The sequence below is a fragment of the Gallinula chloropus genome (assembly GCF_964237585.1).
Source record: "Gallinula chloropus genome assembly, chromosome: 4".
Taxonomy (NCBI): Eukaryota; Metazoa; Chordata; class Aves; order Gruiformes; family Rallidae; genus Gallinula; species Gallinula chloropus.
The window spans coordinates 62070674-62093033 of NC_140088.1; the positions used below are offsets into that span (position 1 = coordinate 62070674).

The 22360-nt window shown below is 39.4% G+C and overlaps 1 protein-coding gene across 1 annotated transcript in view; it reads left to right on the forward strand.

Moving 5' to 3' along the window:
• Nucleotides 1-22360, forward strand: part of VEGFC (vascular endothelial growth factor C) — a gene marked incomplete at its 5' end in the record, with an annotated part of 74124 nt that overhangs the window by 42390 nt on the left and 9374 nt on the right. Inside the window, 2 exons of the mRNA XM_084263731.1 lie at nucleotides 12314-12527; nucleotides 13909-14099. Of these exons, the coding sequence (XP_084119857.1) occupies nucleotides 12314-12527; nucleotides 13909-14099 (405 nt within the window). The remainder of the gene's footprint in view (nucleotides 1-12313; nucleotides 12528-13908; nucleotides 14100-22360) is intronic.

The following is a 22360-nucleotide window of genomic DNA, read 5'->3' on the forward strand; positions in this document are numbered from 1 at the left end:
CTCAAAGCATTGAGGAAATGGCAGCTCTCAGTAAAAGAAACGCGGAGGAACAGACAGAAGTTGTCTCATGCTCTGGTCCTGTGAATGGTAACCTTGGTCACTACAATGTGCTCTTGGTATTTATAAGTCTATGGCCAAAATTCCAATTTCTAGGAGCGTGATCCCTGGGTGCGCTTCATGGCACTGGCAGTAATCTGCTGTGGGAAAAAGGCAAAAGGTGTCCTTCTCCCGCATCAGTTTTGTGTGCATGTGGCTCCATCGTGGCTTTGTATCCAAATCCTTGTAAATCATAGAATCACAGAATGTGTTAGGTCAGAAGGGATCTTTAAAGGTCATCTAGTCCAACCCCGCTGCAGTGAGCAGGGACATCTTCACTAGATTAGGTCGCTCAGAGCCCCATCAAGCATGACCTTGATAATAATCACTGCAGACTGATTTGGGAAGTGGTTGATATGCTTGAAAAAGCGCTTCCTTAAGGGTAGCTGGTAGTGCCACAGAAGTTCTCTCCTGTGTAAATTCTCCTACCTAGCACTTCATTCTGCTAAAAATCTCAAAAATCCCTCTGGAACCTTATATTTTGAGGAAATAATATGGTAAGATCTATATAATTCAGAAAGTCTAGAGTTCTTCACTTTGATCTTGTTGTTTCTTCCTTTTGTATTAGAGTCTGGCACCTTGCGATGTGTACCTTAGCTTCCGAAGAAGAAAATCCCAGGGTGCTCTGAGCCTGGGTGCTAGGTTGCACTGCCCTGGTACTAATCAACCATCACTCCCTAATCTCTTTCCACCCTCACTCCTGTTTTCACCTCACAAACCTGATCCCTGGGCTCGTTTACTTAAACTTATGTTTGAGACTCTGTGACCAGGTGGATACAAAGTGCAGTATGACAAACCCCTTATTATTTTGCCAAGTAACTGTTCCGTTCCGGGAGCAGATAAAAAGCTTAATGTGAGAAAACAGTTCAATGTATGTGTTTAGCTTAATTTAAACATCTTCCTTGCGTCGTCCCACAGGCTTTGAATAACTAGAACCTCTGTTCTCCTTTCTTCTGCTCTCTGTGTGCCTCATTTAATATATATAATCCCTATAAATCCGTTTTCTTTTTCATTAGTTTCTGGGCCTGGATAAGAATGCAGGCAACTCAACAAAGTGGTAAAGGCCACGTTTTACTTAATGATGCCATCGTGGATTTCAAGATACAATATTATAGCTTCTATCAGGGATTATACGTATTCTTGTGGTTAGGTGGAAGTTGATAGCTCAGGGTATATACTCTGTGCATCAGTTCTGGCAAAAACTTATTTCTGCAGTCAAGCCTTCTTCAAAAAGTCTTCTGGTAACATAACTGTGTTCAGCACTGGATTACTCTGTGTCCTGTCAGTATAAATCAGGATCTAGTTTAATACTACTGATGGTCCCTGACTCCCTTTAAGTAATGTTTCAGTATAATACGCTATTCAGAATAATTTAAGCCAAAAATAATGGGCAACGTGTATTTCTTCTGAGTTGGGTGCATGAAAGGGAATTGTGACCAGGTCTCAATCTAGTTCTTGGATTTGCTGTTCTCAAGGATTCCTTTGCTTTTCCCTATCCCTCATGCCTTGCTGACAAATCCCTTAATACCTGTCAGGTTTTACATGGTACAATAACCTTCAGTGGTACGCAAGTGTTATTTCTCATTTGGTGATCAAAACCCCTTGGTTTTTATTTTCCTTCCCTGTAGTTCAGAAGGGAAATGACAGCTCAAGAGATGTTTTACAAGGTAATTTCCACAATGGGCTGGCTCCTTGGCAAGATAAAGTTGCGTCTTACATTGTTTTACCGTGTCTGCAGAGAGTGATACCTCGCCTGCCAATGGCAGTACCTGAAAGCATGTGGCTGGTACAGGCTATTCCAGCATAGGAAGAATAAAGCAGTGTTTTTCCATGCCACACTATTCCATAGTTTTCAGATGTTGATGAGCAGAAGTATTTACTTGGCTTCAGCTAATTTGCCCTTAATGGAACATCATGGCTTTGTGTGGGGGTGAAGGATTTTGTTACCATCCTTTGTTTTTAAAATGCTTTCCATGTAACGTTGTACTTAAAAGCTTGAAAATAATTCTTCTTCGCTTTGTACTGTTTTAATCCATTTGGAATTTTGGGATTAAGCACTTTTCTCCGTTGTCTTGCTGTTTTTTTTTCCTGCAGCATCAAAGGGCAAGGAAAAAAATATTGTAGGCTCAGTGTCTAAACAAGTGGGTTTATTTCTATATAACTTCGCTGTAAGATCTGTCAAATGGTGATCCAGAGGAAGTTCCACACAGAATTTAGGAAGGAACAAATTTCAAACCCAGATTATCAGAGTGGGCGGTGAGTAACAAGTCCTGTGTACCTGCCCTGGGCTGACAAAATTCAGTCTCTTCCTTTTGCCTGTATTAGCAAAGAACCTTTACGTAAAATATTTGGGTAATGCTTTGATAACAACAGTAAAAGCTTCTTCTGGTATTTTGTTTATTAATCTCCCAGTTTAATACCCTGGCTACCAAGAACGCGATGTGTTAGTCTGGTGCATTGACACTTATTAATGACTTGTCTAAAATGAAATGAAGAAACAAGGTGCTAAATAGCATAATCAGAGAATAATCTAACTTTAATGGCCTCTGCTTAGAAACTTTAAAGCTTAATAAGATGCACAGGTTTCTAAGAGCCTTCTATTTATTTTATTTATATATACAGAAGTTTTTAAAACAAAGATTTTTGCAATAGAAATTGCTGTGCTTTAGTTTCCCTGTTATGCTTTAGGTTTTTTGTTGAGTTTGAAGTAGCATTTCGTGTTTATAGCTGGAATATTTGTTGAAAGAGGCAATGTGACAAGGTAGGTGGTCTTCTAATTAATATTTCTGTACAGATCTGTAAACTGTGTAAGGCTTGTTTAACAATACAGAAATTGTGTCCCGTTAGATTAAGGCATTTGTTTAGGAATAAAGTTCAGCTTTTTCTTTGAAATCCAATTGATCTTGTTTCATGGCCTGCGAAATTATTTATTTCAAGGACTGCTTTAAAAGTATAATTGATTCAAGAAATTTCTGTGACCCGTTGCTAGATATTTAGACCACAGATTAATGCCATTGCTCAGGGCTTCAAGTAGCGATTTTAAAAACTCGGTGGGAAGTGACTTAGTAGTGAGAATAATTCTACAACAAGGGTGAGAGGGGATCAGTTAATGTAATCTTTCTGTCCCTTAAATGGCCTCAAAAATTCAAGAATAACCAAAAGCATTGCACTGAAAATTAAATGCTGCCATCACAGTGAGGACAGCCTGTATGCTTTAGCCTAGGCCTTCACCATGACTCTGAGAACGCTCAATTTCTCACCACAGCTCATGGCAAAACCTTTCTGTAGGTGTGGGTGACCCGCAGGATAGAAAACACTACATAAAACCCGGACCTGGTGCCTTCCTGAATCCTATCACTCTGCACGTAGCCAGAATGCTTACTTCTCACTAATTAAGGTCTAGGATGTCTTTGCCTGGCACACCTACTGTGCTGGAGCAGTGTCTCAGACTGGGCTGGCATTCACGTTAAAGTAAAGGGCTTGTCCTTTACTGTTCCATTTAGTGAATCTCCGCTTGATACTGAGAAGCAGTTTTAATTCTCACTGCCTGTGTCACCTCTGCCCTGGTAAGAGTTTTCTGCAAACATTTTCTCCGTACTGGTTTGCTTTTACCGACAAATCTAATGGCAGTTGCTAATAAAGGTAATTATAATGCCAGTGAAAGCACACTAGAGACTGAAAGTAAATAGCCTTCTTATGAAAGGCTCGTAGTTTATACTTGTATACTGATTTTAATGAGAGGTGTCTAACTGTTGGAAAGAAAACAGAAACATGCAGGGCATTAAAAAAACCCACAACAGTAATATTCAAACCATTAAAAAAAATGCCTAACTGGTGTTTTATTGTTTTCTGAGAGAGTAAGATCTTACAGCCAGTAGGAGTTGAATTTCTAAGTATTTAAGTTTTCAGAACTACGTGGTTCAGCTGCTTCGGTTTTGGCTAAAAGTTGCTTAGAGGTCTTTATAAGAACAGCGTGCTCCTTTTCATGTCACATTCTACAGAACTGCCGTGTGGCATCAGCCCAGATGCCTCGCATCTGGGCCGCACGCAATTGGCACCAGTGGTGGTGTTGCAGAAGGCACTAGCTGGCGCGTTCGTGCTGCTAGCAGTCTCCTTTCCAGAAAATGGTTCTAGAAGTCTGTTAGCCACCTTGATAACCCAGTAATTGTCACAGCATTGTCCTTTCTATTTACTTTATGAAAAGATTTTACTCACAAATGTTTATCCTTCTGGTCACGCGTCTAGCCACAGTGATCCTTGCATTGGCCACAACTGATTGCACTATCCGAGGATGACCAGGAAGATAATACAGAAATCTCATCTGATACAGATTGCACTGCCTGATGTCTCCAAGATTTAATCAGATGTAAGCCTTCTGGCAGCAATAATCCAAATCCTGATGGTTCCCAATCTATTTGTAACACTAACTGGAAGCTGCAGTATGAGCCTTTGAACCAAGTGAAGAATGCAGATGCACTTAAACAGCAAACCGTTCTCCCACAAATTTCCATGACTGCTGTGCAGCCTTTGACCTTCAATCTGTGGCCTCATCTAATGTGAGCTCCTGAATAGTGAATCGTGTCTATTGATAACGGGCTTGATTTTCGTAATTTCTTTTGCAGTTACAGCTTGCTGTGTTCAAAAATAGTCTGCAGGGAGTTAGGAGCACAGGATGAAGATTACTGCTGTGCAACAATGCGAATTTCAAAGATCAGGCTGAAGTGCTTACAAACCTTTTTTTGTTACTACAATTCAGTTGTGAAATTGCTTCAAAAAGTATTGTGGGTATTCAGGCTCTGGCTGAGGTGCTAACAACCTCTTAGAATCACAGAATATGCTTGGTTGGAAGGCACCTTTAAAGGCCATCTAGTCCAACCCCCTGCAGTAAACAGGGACACCTTTAACTAGATTAGATTGCTCAGAGCTTTATCAAGCCTGACCTTGAATTTCTTCGGGGTTGGGGCCTCCACCACCTCTCTGGGAAACCTGTTCCAGTGTCTTACCAGCCTCATAGTGAAGAGCTTCTTCCTAACGTCTAATCTAAACCTACCGTGCTCTAGTTTAAAACCATTTCCCCTTGTCCTATCACTGCATGCACTTACAAACAGCCCCCACAGCTTTCCTTTAGGACCCCTTCAGGTACTGAAAGGCTGCTGTTAGGTCACTCCAGAGCTTTCTCTTCTCTGGGCTCAACAAACCCAACTCTCTCAGCCTGTCTTCACAGGAGAGGTGCTCCAGTGCCCAGATCATTTTCATGGCCCTCCTCTGGACCAGCTCTTACAGCTCCATGTCCTCCTTGTGTTGAGGGCTCCAGAGCTGGACACAGCACTCCAGGTGGGGTCTCACCAGAACAGAGTAGAATAGATGGTCAGAATCACCTCTCTCGATCTGCTGGACACACTTCTTTTGGTGCAACCCATGATGTGATTGGCCTTCAGGGCCGCAAGTGCATGTTGTTGGCTTGTGTCCAGCTTTGTGTTCATCACCCCCAAATCCTTTTCCACAGGGTAGCTCTCCACATCATCCCCCAGCTTGTACTGATAATAAGGATTGTCCCAACCAAAGTGCGGGACCTTGTACTTTTCCTTGTTGAAGTTCATGTAACTTGCATAGGTCTGCTTCTTTATCTTGTGGAGGTCCTTCTGGATGACATCCCGTCCCTCTGGCACGTCTACCACACCACTCAGCTTGGTGTCATCTGCAAACTGGCTGAGGGTGTACTCAATCCCACTGTCTATGTCATTGGTAAAGATATTGAACAATGCTGGTCCCAGTATGGATTCCTGAGGGATGCCACTTGTCACCCCTCTTCCGTCTGGACATTGAGCCATTGATCCCCCCACCCCAGATGTGACTGTCCAGCCAATTTCTTATCCACTGGACAGTCCACCTATCAAATCCATATTTCTTCAAGTTAGAGAGAAGGATATTGTTGAGGACCATGTCAGATGCCTTGTAAAAGTCCAGGTAGTCTCAAAACTCCTTTCTATCAACCAGGAATTGTGCTTACTGATATCTGTTTCCATTTCTACGCACACGTGTATGTGTGTCTAGATTGTATGGATTTCTCTCATGGCACTGTGACAGTAATGTCTCTAGTTGGATCAGATATCATGTCCTAGGCAATGTCTTAACTGTCCAGGCTCATAGAAACCTTGGAGAACTAACCACCTAAGATGAGCTTCTGAAGCTAACAGAGCAAGGAATCGCTCTAGTAAGCAACTAGAATGATTTCTCTCTCTGTGCTTCCCAGAGAAATTATACTCAAAACAAAAAAAGGATATTTTCATAAGTAATTCTTATTGAATGTATGAAAGTACTGGCATTTTATTAGGGAACATTGAGAACTGTTCAGGAATGCAGGTACTTGAGGAATGAGCGCCAGCCAAGAAGCTTCAAGAACCTCAGTAACAGCTAAGTGTTTGACTGAAAGACCAAACATAACTTCCATTGTACAAATCTATAATCCTGAATAGTTTTTCAGGATTTTGTAAGAATATCTAACTAAAATATTGCCTGAAAAATACTGACTTGCATAAAAATTGTGTTCCCCTTAAAGTGGAAATATTTCAACTCTCTACCTCAGCTTAGACATCTGTACTTCTCAACAGGAGAGCCATGTTACGTAACATAAGCTAAGGATGATTATCTAACAGTTTATGCATATTTGTTACTGAAAATGTTCAGGGCTTAAGGAAAAAATGTGATGTGTAATGTAGAAGCAAAACTTCTGTAGTCTTAAGGTTACCCTCTCAGGCAATGTCTTTTTCTTTGGTTTTAACAAATTTTCTTTCAAATCTCTCCCCAGAGTCATTCAATTTTCCTTTTCTATCCACTTTGTATGTTCTTCTCTCCATGTCCCCCCCTCTTTTTTTGTTTTCTATTCCTGGTGGTGTTCTTGGCCTTTAAAATGCCAGAATGAATAGAGGTCCCTTAATGCATGATGTAGTTCAGATTGTTTTATTTACTTCATACTTCCATTCTTAACTTATGTTTGCCTGATGTCCTTTATGAGCTCTTTGGAACAGAGACCAAGTCTAATCTCTCCGCTGTTCTCATGATATATTGATTTAGTTTAAATTAACTGTAGTGGTTTTATTTAGGCTAAGGTGAAATTAAACCCTGTTCTCCCTGTTCTGTAAGGCCCTGCTTTGTTACTATACCGAATGTTAAGGTAAAAGTTTGCAACCATGGACAGTCATTCAGTTTTACTAGTGATGAGTTTGTGCATCTAAAATAAAAATCAGGGCTGTTCTGGCATGGTTGTAGAGGTGGACAAAAAGGTGAATTTAATTCCTAACTATGGCTAAGATATTTAATTAGGGTATTTTTTTTCTTTACTGGCATCAGCTTTCAAAAAGCCAGCACTAAAAAGCATGAAAATGGCAATAAAGCACCGTGCAAGTTTGTGTATTCCTCTCTTTTGCGATATTTTCATTTGGCGCGCTGGGTTTTTGGACATTTAGACCAAACTACTTGATCTTGAATACATTTCAGTCAGTCAATGAATATGTAAGTGTATTAAAATCGAGGGGTTTGTGGACCGCATTTTCCAATTAAGAATTGTCCACAAAATCCTTGAAAATGAAATGAGCTGACAACTATAATCGGAGCAGATGCGTAAAGTACCATTATAGCACATTGCACCATCAATTATGTGTCAAGCATGCTGCCAAATATTAAGTGTTCTGACCTTTGCTATTAATAATAGAGGCAGGCACTGGGGATATGCGAAAGACAAACAATGTAATGCGTGGAAAATCTATTGTAGAGCTGGTTTTGTTAATGGATAGAGAGCCTATTTGGTATCCCACCCCTGCCCTTGAAAGCTATCATTTTAGGAAGAACTGGACATACCATTTAGTGGAAAGCCATATTGTGCAAAACATTCTTTGATAGACTAAAAGGTTATTAAGTTAAATAAATAATATTGTGAGCATGCTTGTCATAAAGCTTTTCTGTTTGGCTTTTGGTATTTGTATTTGTTGCTTCCCCTCTTTCTTGGGCAATAGTGTGGATGACGTGGAATGAAACAAGCTTGTTGTTAATGTGTTCGCCATTTATTCTTGTATTTTTAAACTGATGATCATCTATCATTTTACAGAGATTGACTAGCTAAAGGCGTAGTCACCATCTTTCTCCAGAATATAGCTTTGAGTGTGTTTAGGTGATTGTGCAGGACAACATTGACAAGTATGTAAAAATGGCAAAACCAGTAGAACGGCCAACCAGAGGGCAGCAATAAAGCCTTACCAAGCGAGTGGTGCTGTGTAAAAATGAAAGGCACTAAGCCCGACCCCTTAACTGACTTAAAGGAACAAAGAAAACATGGGACAGGGAAAGCTCCTTCCTCTGCAGGCACTGGTGGCACTGGTTTCCTGCTTCCTTCTTGGAGTAGAATGTAGATTCCAGAAAGGGTTTCCAGTAGAGCATCAAGCAGTTGGTCCAGGATTGCATGTGGTGTGCACCACAGACAGTTTATATGAAAAACAATTAATTGTTTTCATTTATGAAAAAGCTTACATTATTTCTAAAAGTTGCGGTTTCTTTTATCAAATATTTCTTAATTTTATTTACTGTCAGACAATAGAGTAATTAGTTAGAGGGACTTTTAATTTGGTTTTGGTTATTGCTTTTCTTTAAATTTAATATTACATTTGGGAATAACTAGCTTTGTGACAGCAACTGCATCTGCAAACAGTATTTCTTTCCAAATTTCACTAATCTGGGCTTGCATAAAATTAGTGAAAAATCAGGGCTTCTCTGATTTCTAGTATATTTTTGTTGATGTTACTTTCTTCGTGTCTCATAAAATCTGAATAGATTTTGAACTCTGGATTTTCAATAGAAAAAGATTTTTTATATTTTAATTTTATTTCCCAGTGTCCTGTACTGAAAGCCAATGCACAATTAAGAAAGAATAGAAAATTTGAAATTAAATATAGGGACAAAAGCAGCATACTTTGTGAAATTGAGCAAAAATTTAGAAAGGTAATTTGCATTTACAGAAGCAGTTGCATACTTCTCAGAAAGTTAGAAACTATTTAACAATCAGCTGATGCTTTCACTGTATGCAGAACACACTCTTCTAGTTTGATATTCACGTCAATGATAACTTTTGACTATTGTACAAAATTAAATCACTCCACAAACTCCTTATTATTCTTTAAACAGGTTAACACAGATGCGAGTAGTTGGCTACAGTTCAAAAGTACCTGCCTTCTGTAGATTTAGAGTGAATATCTGGGTAAAGATCATTGGTCTGTGTGTCGGGTAATATTGGTAACACATTGATGAATAAACTTATGTTTTCTGTTCCTTCCACCCCTCCAGCTCCTGCGCACTACATGTATTTATATATAACTGTGTGTGTATATAGATGTACATATATATACATGTATATATACACACACTGTATTTGTTATACATACATGGGTTTCCTTCTCCTTTTCTTGCTGAATTTGGAGAACAGAAGACAAAATCTCTCTAGTGATCAAGTTGGTCTTCCCCAGTGTAAGTTTGAATTGAAGCCAGCTTTACAAGCAAAAGGCTTTATTAAACTAAGCACAAGATAAAAATGAATCATCACTACTGCATCAGAGTTAGAGAAGTGATTTTATATATCTGCATCAGAAATTATTTTCTGTTTGTTTGTATTAAGTGAGCACTTCATGTTGTAGGTAATGCTCTCTATCCTTCGTGGAGCATTCTGGCCCATGGAATATCCAGGAAGAAATCCGTTTGGAAACAAAGTGCTGTATCCAACTTAATGAAGTACTAATGAAGCTGTCTATTTATACATGGCTTGAATTTTTTTTTATACATATTGTATACATGTACACTAATTTTTCTCTCCAGTTGGAAAAATGTGACTTCATTTCCTGACCACAGAAGATTCCATCAACACACATTACTTCTGACAAATGTCACCTCTTTCCTGCTCCATAACCAGACTTCTGATCACCTAAGTAGTTTTGACTCCCAGTGCTTGTTTTTGTGATGATCTAGGCCTGAACCTTGACTATCTGAAGCAGCGACACCAGCATTTTGTCTGTAGTGGGCTGCACAGGCTTTGAGAGGATTCATTGAAGGCTGGCGAACCTTTGCTTGGATTCTCTTTTTGTGTCAGCCATGTAATCTGCTGGTGCTGCCTAGGATCAGCTCCTAGGTGATTAGTTTCCATTCCTGTGCCTGTAATGTTACTGGCCTGGCATCCAGCCTTGTGACAGGATGTGCACACTGCTCCCGTGTCATGACTGCCCGTGCCACGCATATTCCCATCACGTGGGCGATCTGCGATGCTGGCATTTACCGCACTGGTGCAGCGAGTGCTTCCCGTTCCTCAAGGGATGTGCTGCAGCACTCTTAGGAAACAGCCTGACAGGGGTGAGGCTACTCAGACCCTGCTCCTCTCGCCTCTTGAGAGAGATAAAAGCAAGCGGACGGTGGCCAAATTAGTTGTTTGTTCAGCTTGGGGTTTGTCTGTGACCCACTGATTGAGAAATTGTGTGGCATCCCGCAAGGAGCACAGGGGTGGCGGGGACCGAGATGCTCTGTGTTGCCAAGGAATTTGAAGGCAAGGCCCCGAGATACTGCCTGCTGGGTGGCTGGGGTCAGGGATCACCCTCCTCCCTATGGAAGCAAGGAAGGAGATGAAGCCCTGACTGGAGACTGATAGCTTGGTTGGTGAAATCTCCCAGGACAAAGTCTGTCGTTGTGACACTGCGGTTAGTGAGGCTCTAGTGAAAACTTTTTTTTCCCTAAACTTCGTAACAATTTGGTCATATAAAATGGCATTGAAATCTGCGCTAGCTTTGGTTCCTGTGCCTGGCAGTATTTATGGACAAGAGTTCTGCCTGCCTTACCCTGGGGCACTTCTCCCATGTTTGACACCCAGGAAGGAAATTATGTGCCAGCACGTGTGGGTTTGTCCCCGTGTAGTGGTTTGGGAGGCAAGGGGCAGGTTGGGTTCGGGTGAGCTTGTTCAGGCCTGGCTGCTATACTTGTGTAATGCTCAAAATCAATAAATCGAAAGAAATTTTCATTTTTAAATTTTTTAAAAAATGCTTTTTATTTTGTCAACTGGAGTTTGATAAGGCGTCTTAATTTTCAATTTCCATAGCTTCCTGTTTCTGGTTTTAGTTACACATGTTTTACACTCACAGCCTAGTGTTTCTTGGACTACAGCAACACTGTGGTGCCTGTGGTCAGCTGCTAGACACTGCGCGACGTGTCCCCTGCATTTTGTGTCTCACACTGCCACCTAAGGGCCACGTAGGCTGGGAAGGTGGCTAGAGGTTCTTCAGTACTTAATGCCTTTCCCTTTGAAAAGTCAGCAGTTCGTGGGTGAGAAGGGCGGGTAGGGAATCACAGCAGCCCTTCCATGCAATATGTTGTTTCATCTAAGAAGAATCTTCCAGATAAGTCGGTAACTGGAACGTAAAACTGAGTGGTCGTTTTTTAAGGAAAACGCAATTGCTATGAGTTTGTGTAAAAACAGCAAACAAGAAAGGAAGATTACAGGGTTTGAAGCTATTCTTGAAACAAGGAGTGTAGTGCCCGGAGTCCTCAAGAGTTCCAGGGGAAACAGTGGTGGGGGAGTGCGTGGTTCAGGTTCATAAAGGTAGCAATGTACTTGACTCCCGCCAATTGAATGATTAATCTTTTACAGGAAAATTTGTTTATTGAGATTTGCACTGTAAAAGTACAAAGCACAGTGAATTATTTTCTTCTTTCTTCTAATTTCACCATTTTTGCATTTCTGGGTGTTTTGATTTTCCTGGAGTAAGAGAAAATGGGTAAAAGTTTGGTGTTATTTTAATAGTATGTGATATTAAATAACATGAACTATGTTTAAGTATTTTGGGGCTTAAGCATTCAAAGTTTTACCATGAAAACGTTTTTCTTTCCAGAATAAAAAATGTCTGCCTTTATTTTATTCATCTACAGTCGGCACTTGCGTAGGCTTAACTCTTTAGCTCCTTTCTCACACAGATGTTTGGAGCTACAAGTGTAGTAAAGAATTGGTGGCAGCAGTGAAACATTTCAGTGTTTGTCAGTATAGCATTGTTGGCCCTGACTGACAGAAGAGGTTTTTGTAATGAGGACCCCTTTGAACACAGCTTAACTTTACAATGTTGGAGGTTTTTTTCAGGCTAGTTTCCAGCAAACCTTGTGTAATAGAGAAAGTAATTAATCTTGCGTGTTACTTTGACAGGCTCATGCAAGCAAAGACCTGGAAGAGCAGTTGCGGTCCGTGTCCAGTGTGGATGAACTCATGACGGTGCTTTACCCAGAATACTGGAAAATGTTCAAATGTCAATTGAGGAAAGGAGGTTGGCAGCAAAACAGGGAACACTCCAGCTTTGACACCAGATCAGATGATTCCCTGAAATTTGCTGCAGCACACTATAATGCAGAGATCCTGAAAAGTAAGTACAGGGCACAAAACACATTCTAACACCTGATAAATTAAAATCTAGAGGCTTGTCAGTTGTGTCAGAAATATTGTGACATCAGTGAACTACCCTCAGCAGTTCGGTTTGATGTAACAGCTATAAAGTAAGATCTTTTAAAGTCATCCTTCCCTAACAAAATTGCTCCTCAGAGGGAGTTTTGGTACATCCCTTGTGATACAGACTATTTTCTTAGCTCAGTACATAGAAGTTAAGTCAGGTATAGGGAATCCTGCTTTCTGGAGGCTGTTTTAGCAGAAGTCCTGATTAGCAGAAGGCAAAGAGGACACGAATAGTGGGGTTCACGGAACATTTTCTGCTTGTTTTCTGCAATGCGTCATGGCTGGTAGTGCTTTCTTCTCTTACATGCTACTGCTTCAGGAGGCCAGACAATCCATGTGTAGCTTTTTCCTGTTACAAGAGGGCAGCTGTCATGATGTTATGCTGAAACCAGAACAAAACCAGCTTTGAAGCAAATATGCCGATACGCCTCAATGTTTCAGGTAGCCTGCATAAAAATATAACTAGCTTGCAGTGTAAGCAAGTGCTTGCAGGCAGAGGAAGCAGGATTTATATGCCAGAGGTGGGTGGTTTTTTACATGATGTTTGAAATCACGTAGCTTGATACAGCGTGTAAGGTAAGTAAGATTTCCATTTTCTCAGAGTAGCCTACCAAAAAGTGGCTCCAAGAGATAATACAAAGCCTGTAAAGTTTTAGCCTAAGTGCTGGCAAAAGGCTCTCCAATGCCATAAAATGCCTGGGTAATCTGGGTACAAATGTCATCCTTCAGATTAAATCATACCATGTACATAATTGCTAAATCATAAACTTTTGCTTTAAAATCATATTTTTGTAGTTAACTGAGTAATAAGCATGTATTTAAATTAATTTCACGTTGTGTAGGCAACAACTTTCCTGCTTTAATATGTGATATCCAAGTGAAAAAGGGTGTTTGGGTCAGGTGAAATTACGTTCCGGAGATGTGCAGCACTACTTTATGCTTCACTAGAGGGGGGGCTTACCCCGGGCAAAGGAGAGGGACGTGTACAGCTTTAGCTGTGGGTGTCTTAAGATCTGCCCAAGCTTGGTAGGTTTTCTCTTGGCTCCGCTGTGACTTTGCCGCTGCTTCATGACAGTATTTGGGACCATGCTGAGGAATGATTAGCTAGAAGTTAACATGCAGACATGTGCTTTTCGCTGAATGAAGGGTGTGACTCTAGCAATGTGTATTCTGGATGTAAAGTTAAAAACAAACACACACGCACAAAAATACCCCAAAGCCTACTGATTTACTGCAGGAGAGTGTTGTTTTAAACAGTTATTTTATAACACGTGAAATTCCCTATAACTTGGCAGGTATTGATACTGAATGGAGAAAAACTCAGTGCATGCCACGTGAAGTGTGTGTGGATGTGGGAAAAGAGTTTGGAGCAACTACAAACACCTTCTTTAAACCCCCATGTGTATCCATCTACAGATGTGGAGGTTGCTGCAATAGTGAAGGACTCCAGTGTATGAATATCAGCACAAATTACATCAGCAAGACAGTAAGTTCTTACGATTATTACAGTCCAAGTGCTCCTTGAAAATCCATTTATGATCATGCATATTTTAAATCTTCTTATTGCTGCTGTAAGGAGGGAGAAAAAAAAACCCAATCCAGAATATATATTGGAAACACCTGAAGAGGAAGAAACATTTAACTGCCTGGAAGAACCATTTAACACACTTTTCCCCAATAATTTTCTTCTTTTTTTTTTTTTTGTCTTTTTTTTGGGGGGGGTGGGGAGCGCGGGGAGGAATCACGATGTCCATTCTCAATTTTGAGATTATCCATGAAACCTAATGCTATCTTTTCTTTTTTTTTTCCCCCTTCATATACCATTTGACTGCTGTCTGAGGCAAGGACTGTGGAAAACTACCCTGTAATTTTACTAGTGAAGACTGGTTTAGGACACAGGCAAGATACATATTGCAAATAAGGCCTTCTAGGAGCTGCACTTTCCCTGTAAAAAGAGATAGCAGTATAATGTACCCACTTATTTTGTTTTACTGCATCTTCCTCAGGTCTGTGTGAGGTTTTTATTCTTCAGGTTCAGAGCTAGTGATCAGGCAGGAGTGTGCAGAGATTGTGTTGAGCCTGTGAGCTGCCTTTAAAGGGAAGGCATACATGCCTAATTGTGGTTTAGGTAGCTATTTTCTTTCAACATTTTTCTCAAAAATCATGTAAAAATAGCCATGCCTCAAAATGTTTGCTAGGGTTTTTTGCTTTTGTTACAGTATTTGGTAAGATTTTTGTTAGTTGTGGGGTTTTTTTGCTATTTACCTCTTTCTGATGCTTTGATTAAGATGAATTTTCTGGTAAATCTTGCTTCCTTTTCAACTGGTTTCTCCTAGTTGAAGAGGTAGTGCCTATTTCTAAGGAAGATAAACAGCTGTATAGCCAGCTCTAAAATCACAGCCTATGCCATTCCTTTATCATGAAAGTTTAGTGTTCTGAGCCTCCTTGAAAGGGGATTAGGAAAAGGGGACATAAAATAGGGGGAACAAAAATTCCTCATTTCTTTAAAATACATTTTCTGTCCTCGTTTCTCACCAAATCTGCCTGACATGATATCTTCTACCAAGAATTTGCAATCCTAAATTTAAGCTGGTGCTAGACAGCCACTCAGCACAGGAATATATAACTGAAACAGTTTAAGGAAATCTACAGTGCTGAGTTTGTTGAAGGACATAGTTATTCCCACAAACAGCTGTTGCAATTCCAGTTTCTCAAAAGATGCAAATAGAATTTTCATGTTATAAACACAGAAATGGTACCTTTAATGGTCTTTGAACACCATCTTAGATTGGGGTGAAGAATCCCTTTTTATCCATCTTTGTTTGTGGCTGTTGAGTGAAGCTTTTTTTTTCTTTTTGCCAAGAAGAAAATGTTTAGAACTGAGTTTCTAAGTTCTTGATGTTGTTGGTGATGATATGATATAGGAGTAGTTAAAGCTTCAAGAGAGACTGAAAAGGAGAATATGTTAAAGAACTTGTCAGAAAGAAGAAAGAGGCAATAGAGTTGTTTTGTTTTCTTGCCTAGTCTGTAAAAGCAAGCGATTTCATCTCTGAGTTTTCTTTCTTGCTTCTGCTTTCCAGTTTTATCTGGTCCTTGACAGAATGCAGTTTTAAAATACCCTTATAAAAGAAGAGAGCTATAGCTTTATCTCTTCATCTGTCATCTTCTCAAATATTTTTAAAGTTATGTGACCATAGCTTACCCTATATCAGATGAGAATTAGGAAGAAAAAAATAAAAATATTGGATTCAAGACCCTTCTGTGGAATTCAGGTACCCTACACACCTATTTTTATTATATTTTTCTTTTATTTCCTGAATTAAATGAGAATAAACGGGTAGTAACCAGGCATCTTTCGGGGTTTTTCCATAAATCACCATTTTTGTAGCTTTATTTTTGGTGCCTAAATTGTAAGATAATAAAAATGCTTAATGGGAAATGAACTTGTCAGCTGGAGGCCTTACTTTGAGGGGAAGCCCTAGCACAGGTTCCAGACAACGAAACCTTAAGAAAGTTGATATCAGAGTTCATCAAAATTTATTAAAGAGAAAATAGCTAAGCATAGACATTATTTTTTATGCAGAGCGAATAATTGATTGCCAGGGGAATGGACTAGGCGAGATGTTCCCACATCGGCTTGTGGAACACATTGATGGTCCAGAGATAGGTCAGAGGTTCTCTAGTTCAGGCTGTGTTCTACCTTTATACCTACTTTTCTATTTGTCTTTTAATAAAGTTTTCTGGTTTCCTTCTAATATAGTATTTCCTGGACCCCCGTTTCTATATTTACTAAGGGGTGCTTATATAATCATGATTGGGATATGAGACAGTTTTTTTAGTGAAGATGAGATACAAATGAAGACATTTGAGGGCCCCTTGGCTAATTCATAAAATATAGTAGATCATCTTCATCATTATAAAATGGTGAAGGAAGGCAATTTTTCTTCATGGGTTCCAATTATACAATCTGTAATAAGTTGTAGTTTAGACTTAATACTTCACCCTTGTTCCACTGCACCAGCCAAAATTTAAACAGCAGCATAACCTACAGACCTGAGCAGCACCTTCTTATGCTTGCATTTTCTGCCTCCTAGGGACAGACAGGTAGATAATTAAAGAACTTTTCTGGCTAATACAAAGGAATTAGACCACTCTTACAATCGCGTTTGCAACTGAGAGCAACACTTCTTTCCTGGACTTTCATTCTTTAACATGCCAGGTTCTTTAAATCATTGAAAATCAGACCTAGAGCTCAGCATGATTTTAAGCTAAAAAAAAGCCCCCCCCAAAACCATCCCCCCCCCCCCCCCCAAATAATCTCCTAGCAGTCTGAGTGCTTGGCTAAAAGCACTGCCAGTGGTGTACAAAGTTTATCCATGTATTTCTCCTCACTGATCATTTAAAAGGCATGTATTTTTGATTCATTGCATTGACAGCTCCTTCTTTAAACTCCATGCCACACCTTCCAGAAAAAATATTGATTCCTATATAAAATATTTCTTTGCTTCAGTGGCTAAATCAATTCATTAAGCACTATAATCACATGTGCCAATATTCATTGTGTCAGCACTGATAAAATTATTATTAAACAATCCAAGGTGTGACTTTCAGATCAGAGTGAAGGAAGCTTAACATTCTTGATACTTCTCAAATACAGGATTTATGAATGTTTTTTTTCCCAGATTGACATTAACTACGTTATGCTCTTCTGATGGATTGTGATTTGTTTTGGCAATCTTCCCTTAAATTGACTGATGCTCAGTTTCCATCACTTGTGATCTCTGCGGTTCCTAAAGTGTCAGTAAGGGCAGCCAAATATAACCAGTTTAACAGAGAACAGTATGCCTAGAAAGGCTTTTAAGCTAAGGATATAAAATTGTTTCTAGACTTCAAAATTCTGAACATCTCTATACTGGGAAGAATAAAAATAAATAATTTGAAAAGTGGTACATCATCATTTATTTTACTATTTATTATAAGGCTGATGCATGATACAACAGGTAGCTTACCTGATGAAACACATTTCATATCTGTTTCACACCCTTGGGTTCCTTATTCTATCATGTTTGAAGCACTTTTTTCAGAAATTTTAACCAAAATAAGTTTGGAAGTTATACTGATATATCCCTCACTATTAATAGCACCTACTATATATTACAATCATCAGTCTAGCATAGAAAAATGCATGGGAAAAGGCTTAAATGGTAAAAGTTCAAAACTGCTGAAAATTCTTGTGACACATACATCTCCAAACTGTGTAAAGGAACACCATGTACATCTCAAACATGACAAACAATTTCAATCTGTTAACTTGTTTCCTGTGAGAAAAGTTCCTCTAAATATAATTTCAAACTGCTTGGAAAGATGTTTTCCCTTGAGGGACTATTACTGTAACCATGGAACAAGAAGATTTAGGATCTTCACATCAAATGATCTGAAAAAAGCCAAAAAATCGTCCATCCATCCTGCCAGCCAAGAGGACACATGGAATGAGATGGCTCATTGATATCTGCTCATTGTTTCCCTTCAACCTCTAAGCAAGTACCTATGGGTGGGGCCTGTACAGTACAGCTGAGGGACAGGCTGGTGCTGCACTACTTAGCATCAATCTTTGTAACTGCTGTTGAATTTCTCGTGTCATGGAACCAGAGAAGAGCTGCTTAATTTATAATGAATTAGAGAAAAAAACCCCACAACACAATTACACCACAAAACCAAAACCCAACCAACCATCTTCCCCATGGACCTCTGTTAGAGAATCCACCACTTACAAAGGTGGGCTATTTCTGTGTCAGATGAAGTTTGGCTAGGTTGAAAGACAGAAATGAAGTCTTCCTGATGTTGGTCAGTGGAAACTACAGAAAATACAAATCCTGATAGTTACATATCCTTAAAAAATAATTTAAAAAATATATGTCCTGCAACCAAAACTTTGTATTAAGCCATGTAGTATCAATGACTACCATAAAAACTGTGTGCTAAAACCATTTAAGCCACGTAGTGTACAAGGCTCTCAAATTTTTAATTAAAAAAAGGGGGCAAAACCTATTTTTGTATTCGCACATAATCTTGTTCAGTGGTAAACAACTCTCAGTTAAGCATCCTACCAATAAGATTATCCAACATGCCCTGTTAAAAATTCTGTTGACATTCTCAGCCTGCCTTTGCTGTTCTTTAACAATATGGATTCAAATTTTCTCTGCCAGATGCCTGACTCTGCTTGATGTGTTGTTTTTATTTTTGGTTTTTTTTTTTTTTCTCTTTAAAAGCTCAGCAAAAGTGGTGGTTCTGCTTTTGCTTAGGCCAGAGTGAGTAAGGAGTGTACATGGCTTTGTCATCACAAACAAAAATTGGGATATATATATTTTTTTGTTATCTGAAAAAATGTTCAAGTTCCCTCATTTAAGGGGAAGGATATGATACTTGTTTGTATTATGAATGTGTGTGTTGCATTATTTGAGACAAACTGTATACTTTTACATGCTAAAAATAGAGCTAGGAGGGAATAGGAATTATTGGGAAACCTGCATTTCTTTGTAACTAGAACACTTTATAAGTTGGAGCTGAACAAGAATATGAAGCAGTTTCAGATCTGGGTACCTAAATCCCATCTTCTAGCAAGAGCCTGTCATTGGTACGCCCACCCATTATCTTGAGAAGGAAGGAACCTGGTTGATCCAAAAGTAGCTGGGACAAGATGTGTGTGTGCCCAAATGCTAAAAATTATGCTGTGGAGCCCAAAAAGAGGGAAGAGAAATCAAGCTTTGTGGGCAGGCTGGAACTTTGGGCTCAAATGAGGGGAGGTTGGCATGGTGAATTCTCATATTGGGTGAAGATCTCAGGAAACAAGGGCTGAACGCAGTACTTTGAAGTATTAGTTATGGTGAGTGAGAGTGGAAGACCTGCCATCTGGCTTTCCATGATGAATCAGCATTAGACTGGCTGAATGGCATGTGTTACATTCTTATGAAATGCATTAGCTGTGCATGGTCTTCAGCTGTTCTTCGGTTATGTGGAGGTTCCATTAGGATGTGTGAAATTGATTGATACTAACAGCATGTTACCGATATATTTACAGTAGGAGCTTCTGTAAGAAGAGGTTAGGACAGTGCTTTGTGATTATGTGTGGGGTTTGGGCTTTGTTTGTTTGTTAAGTGTAACATGTTACCACATTCTGCTTCTGTGGTGATCTTCTGCTGGTTTCCTGACAGTGCAGTGCTGGTAGCACAAATGTGTAGGACAGCATGGCAAGTTGAGTCTAATTTTTTTCTTTTAACTTTCGAGGTTTTGCCTCTAACTCTAGCAATACTAATTTAACGTACTTTAATTTGCTGTTTAATGGACTCTTTTTGGAGATGTGAAGCATCAAGCACAAATATAAGCCATCTGATCTCCAGAAAGAAATACCCATGTGGGCAATGTGTACCCACAACAGCAATGTTGCTAGAAAAGAAAGGGGTAAAGAACCAGCCTCATACACAGATGTTATGGTGTGTTTCTCTTAGAAATATCCTTTCTAGCCAGGGTATAGAATTATAGTATGCTAATAACATGGCAGACAAAAGCATAGGAAGAGCTAATTAATAATTCCAACCCCAGGATTTCCCTTCCATCATTTCCATTAATTAAAATAGATACTCTTTTCAAAATGCTACTTCATTTTTCATCCTAAGCACATTCCAAAAGTCAGGGCTAGAAATGTAATACCAAATATAATGCAATCTGTAACATAAAGAGTTGGCTTAGTTTTTTGACTTTATGTATAAATAGTAACTGCTGTTGGGTGATGTAACATACACTGCTATTCAGATAATGCAGTTGAACAAACTGAAGGTAATTCACTGAAGCCAAGGAAGCTATTCTACATTTACATTGTTTAACTGGGTTTTTTGTGCATTGCACCACTGAAGCGTCAATGGGAATTGTCTCTAAACCAATACCTTTCACAGTTTAAATGAAAGGATAAATGTGAATTAAGATAATTCAAGTTCACCATCATTTCTGCTCACAATTGGTATGTCTCAGCTGTTTTAGTGAAACCTCATTGCACTTCTGAAGCCGAACAGGACAGTTGTGCTGACAGGAACCTGTTTTAGGAGATTTGGAATAGTAGCCATAGTCCTACGCTGCCATCTCACGCAGTCTGGAGTCAGCTGCAGTTTGGTCCATGCAAAGAATCGCATCACTAGTTCTGCCTCTAGTGAGTTTTTACTTCAGCTTCAGAGAAGCAAGCTCAAACTGTCATAGGAGAGCAGAGAAAACAAGATTCTATTCACACATGTAATACTTTTTGTTTGGCACCTCAATTGATACACGTTGTTTAAGAATCCATTTGCTTACAAGATCTTTAATATAGTAAAGGCTTCTGCACCTGTAGATTCTTAGCTGTCCAGATTTCCAGGTCTCAACAGCTGTATTGTCCTTTTGAAAGCACAACATGTTTAAAAAAGTACAAGTCTTGCATAGCTTAGTTTTGTCACCTCATTAATGATCAGTATTTTAAAGATACCCAAAGAACTCTGCTGGGTTGTTTTTTCAAATCCATATTGTATGCAGAGATGAAAGCTGCTTTTCATAAACATGGTTCTTTCTGTCTATCTACAACACATCCTTCCTTCTCTCCAAGTTAAGTTAGTTTGTGTGTTAAAACAAAACCTATCACGTCCTTCAATGAAATGGAGATAAGTACATGAAGCTATTTTCATACAGCACATTCGTATGAAAATGATAGCTCTGGGTTGTGATTATTGCTCTTTTTGGATGAGGCATCTTGGTAAGAATGCCTTTTGTGATTAATTTAAAGGAACTTTTATAATGGTTAAAGGTAAAGGAGACAGTATTGGCTTGGAAGCCAAAAAGGATTATGAGTCTAATAAAAAGTTGATTAGAAAGTCTGTGTTGAACCTAGTGAAACCCCTGAGGTATGTCTGGAGATAATTAGGCATTCATTTTTTTGGTACCGAAGTTTAAACTAGTCATGTACTTGTGCCCTTATTAATGAGTCAAGACCAAAATTTTAAGAATTTTGCAGCTGGAACAAGAATCCAAAGGTTAATGTGCTTTGGCTTCTCTCATCAGAGAAACTCTTCTCATGAAACTTTTCATCATAGCTGCCTAGATGGATAGGTCATTTGTATCAGTATTTGAAAGATGCAGAAGAACATTTTGATTTTCCTTGTACCGAAGTAAACATGTATCAGTTTGCATTTTTAAATTCTAGTGGGGAGGGGGGAACATGTTTAAAACCATTACAAGGGCTGTGCTGATCTCCAGGGCATGAACACCGGCGCTGTAATCCTGTAACAGCCCGCGATGCAAACACAATACTCTCACCATTTCAGTTCCCGTATGGAGGCACTTGCAATGTTAAACTGTTTGTAAAGATCCGGTCACAAAGCGATGTCAACGTTTGTTTTGTAAAATTGATAATACCTATCAGGGTGCACGATGCTTTATGAAATTTAGTATTATGTTGCATAGTTTGGGTATATCAGTACTTGGAGCTTTGGTTGCACAGGTGCCCTTTCAGCTTAAGGGTATTCGGTGAATACATCCCACGCTGCTGCCCCTGCCCTTTTGTCAGCAGCCAGGCCTGCCTCTGTACTTCAGTGCAAGGCCGTCCTGTAGATCTGCTTCATATTTTGAAGCATTTAAAGTTGCTAGTATTTTCATCACATTTATGTGCTGCCTATATGACATATGATAAAGTTATTGGTCATAAAGAAGCATTGCAAGCGAGTGTCAGAT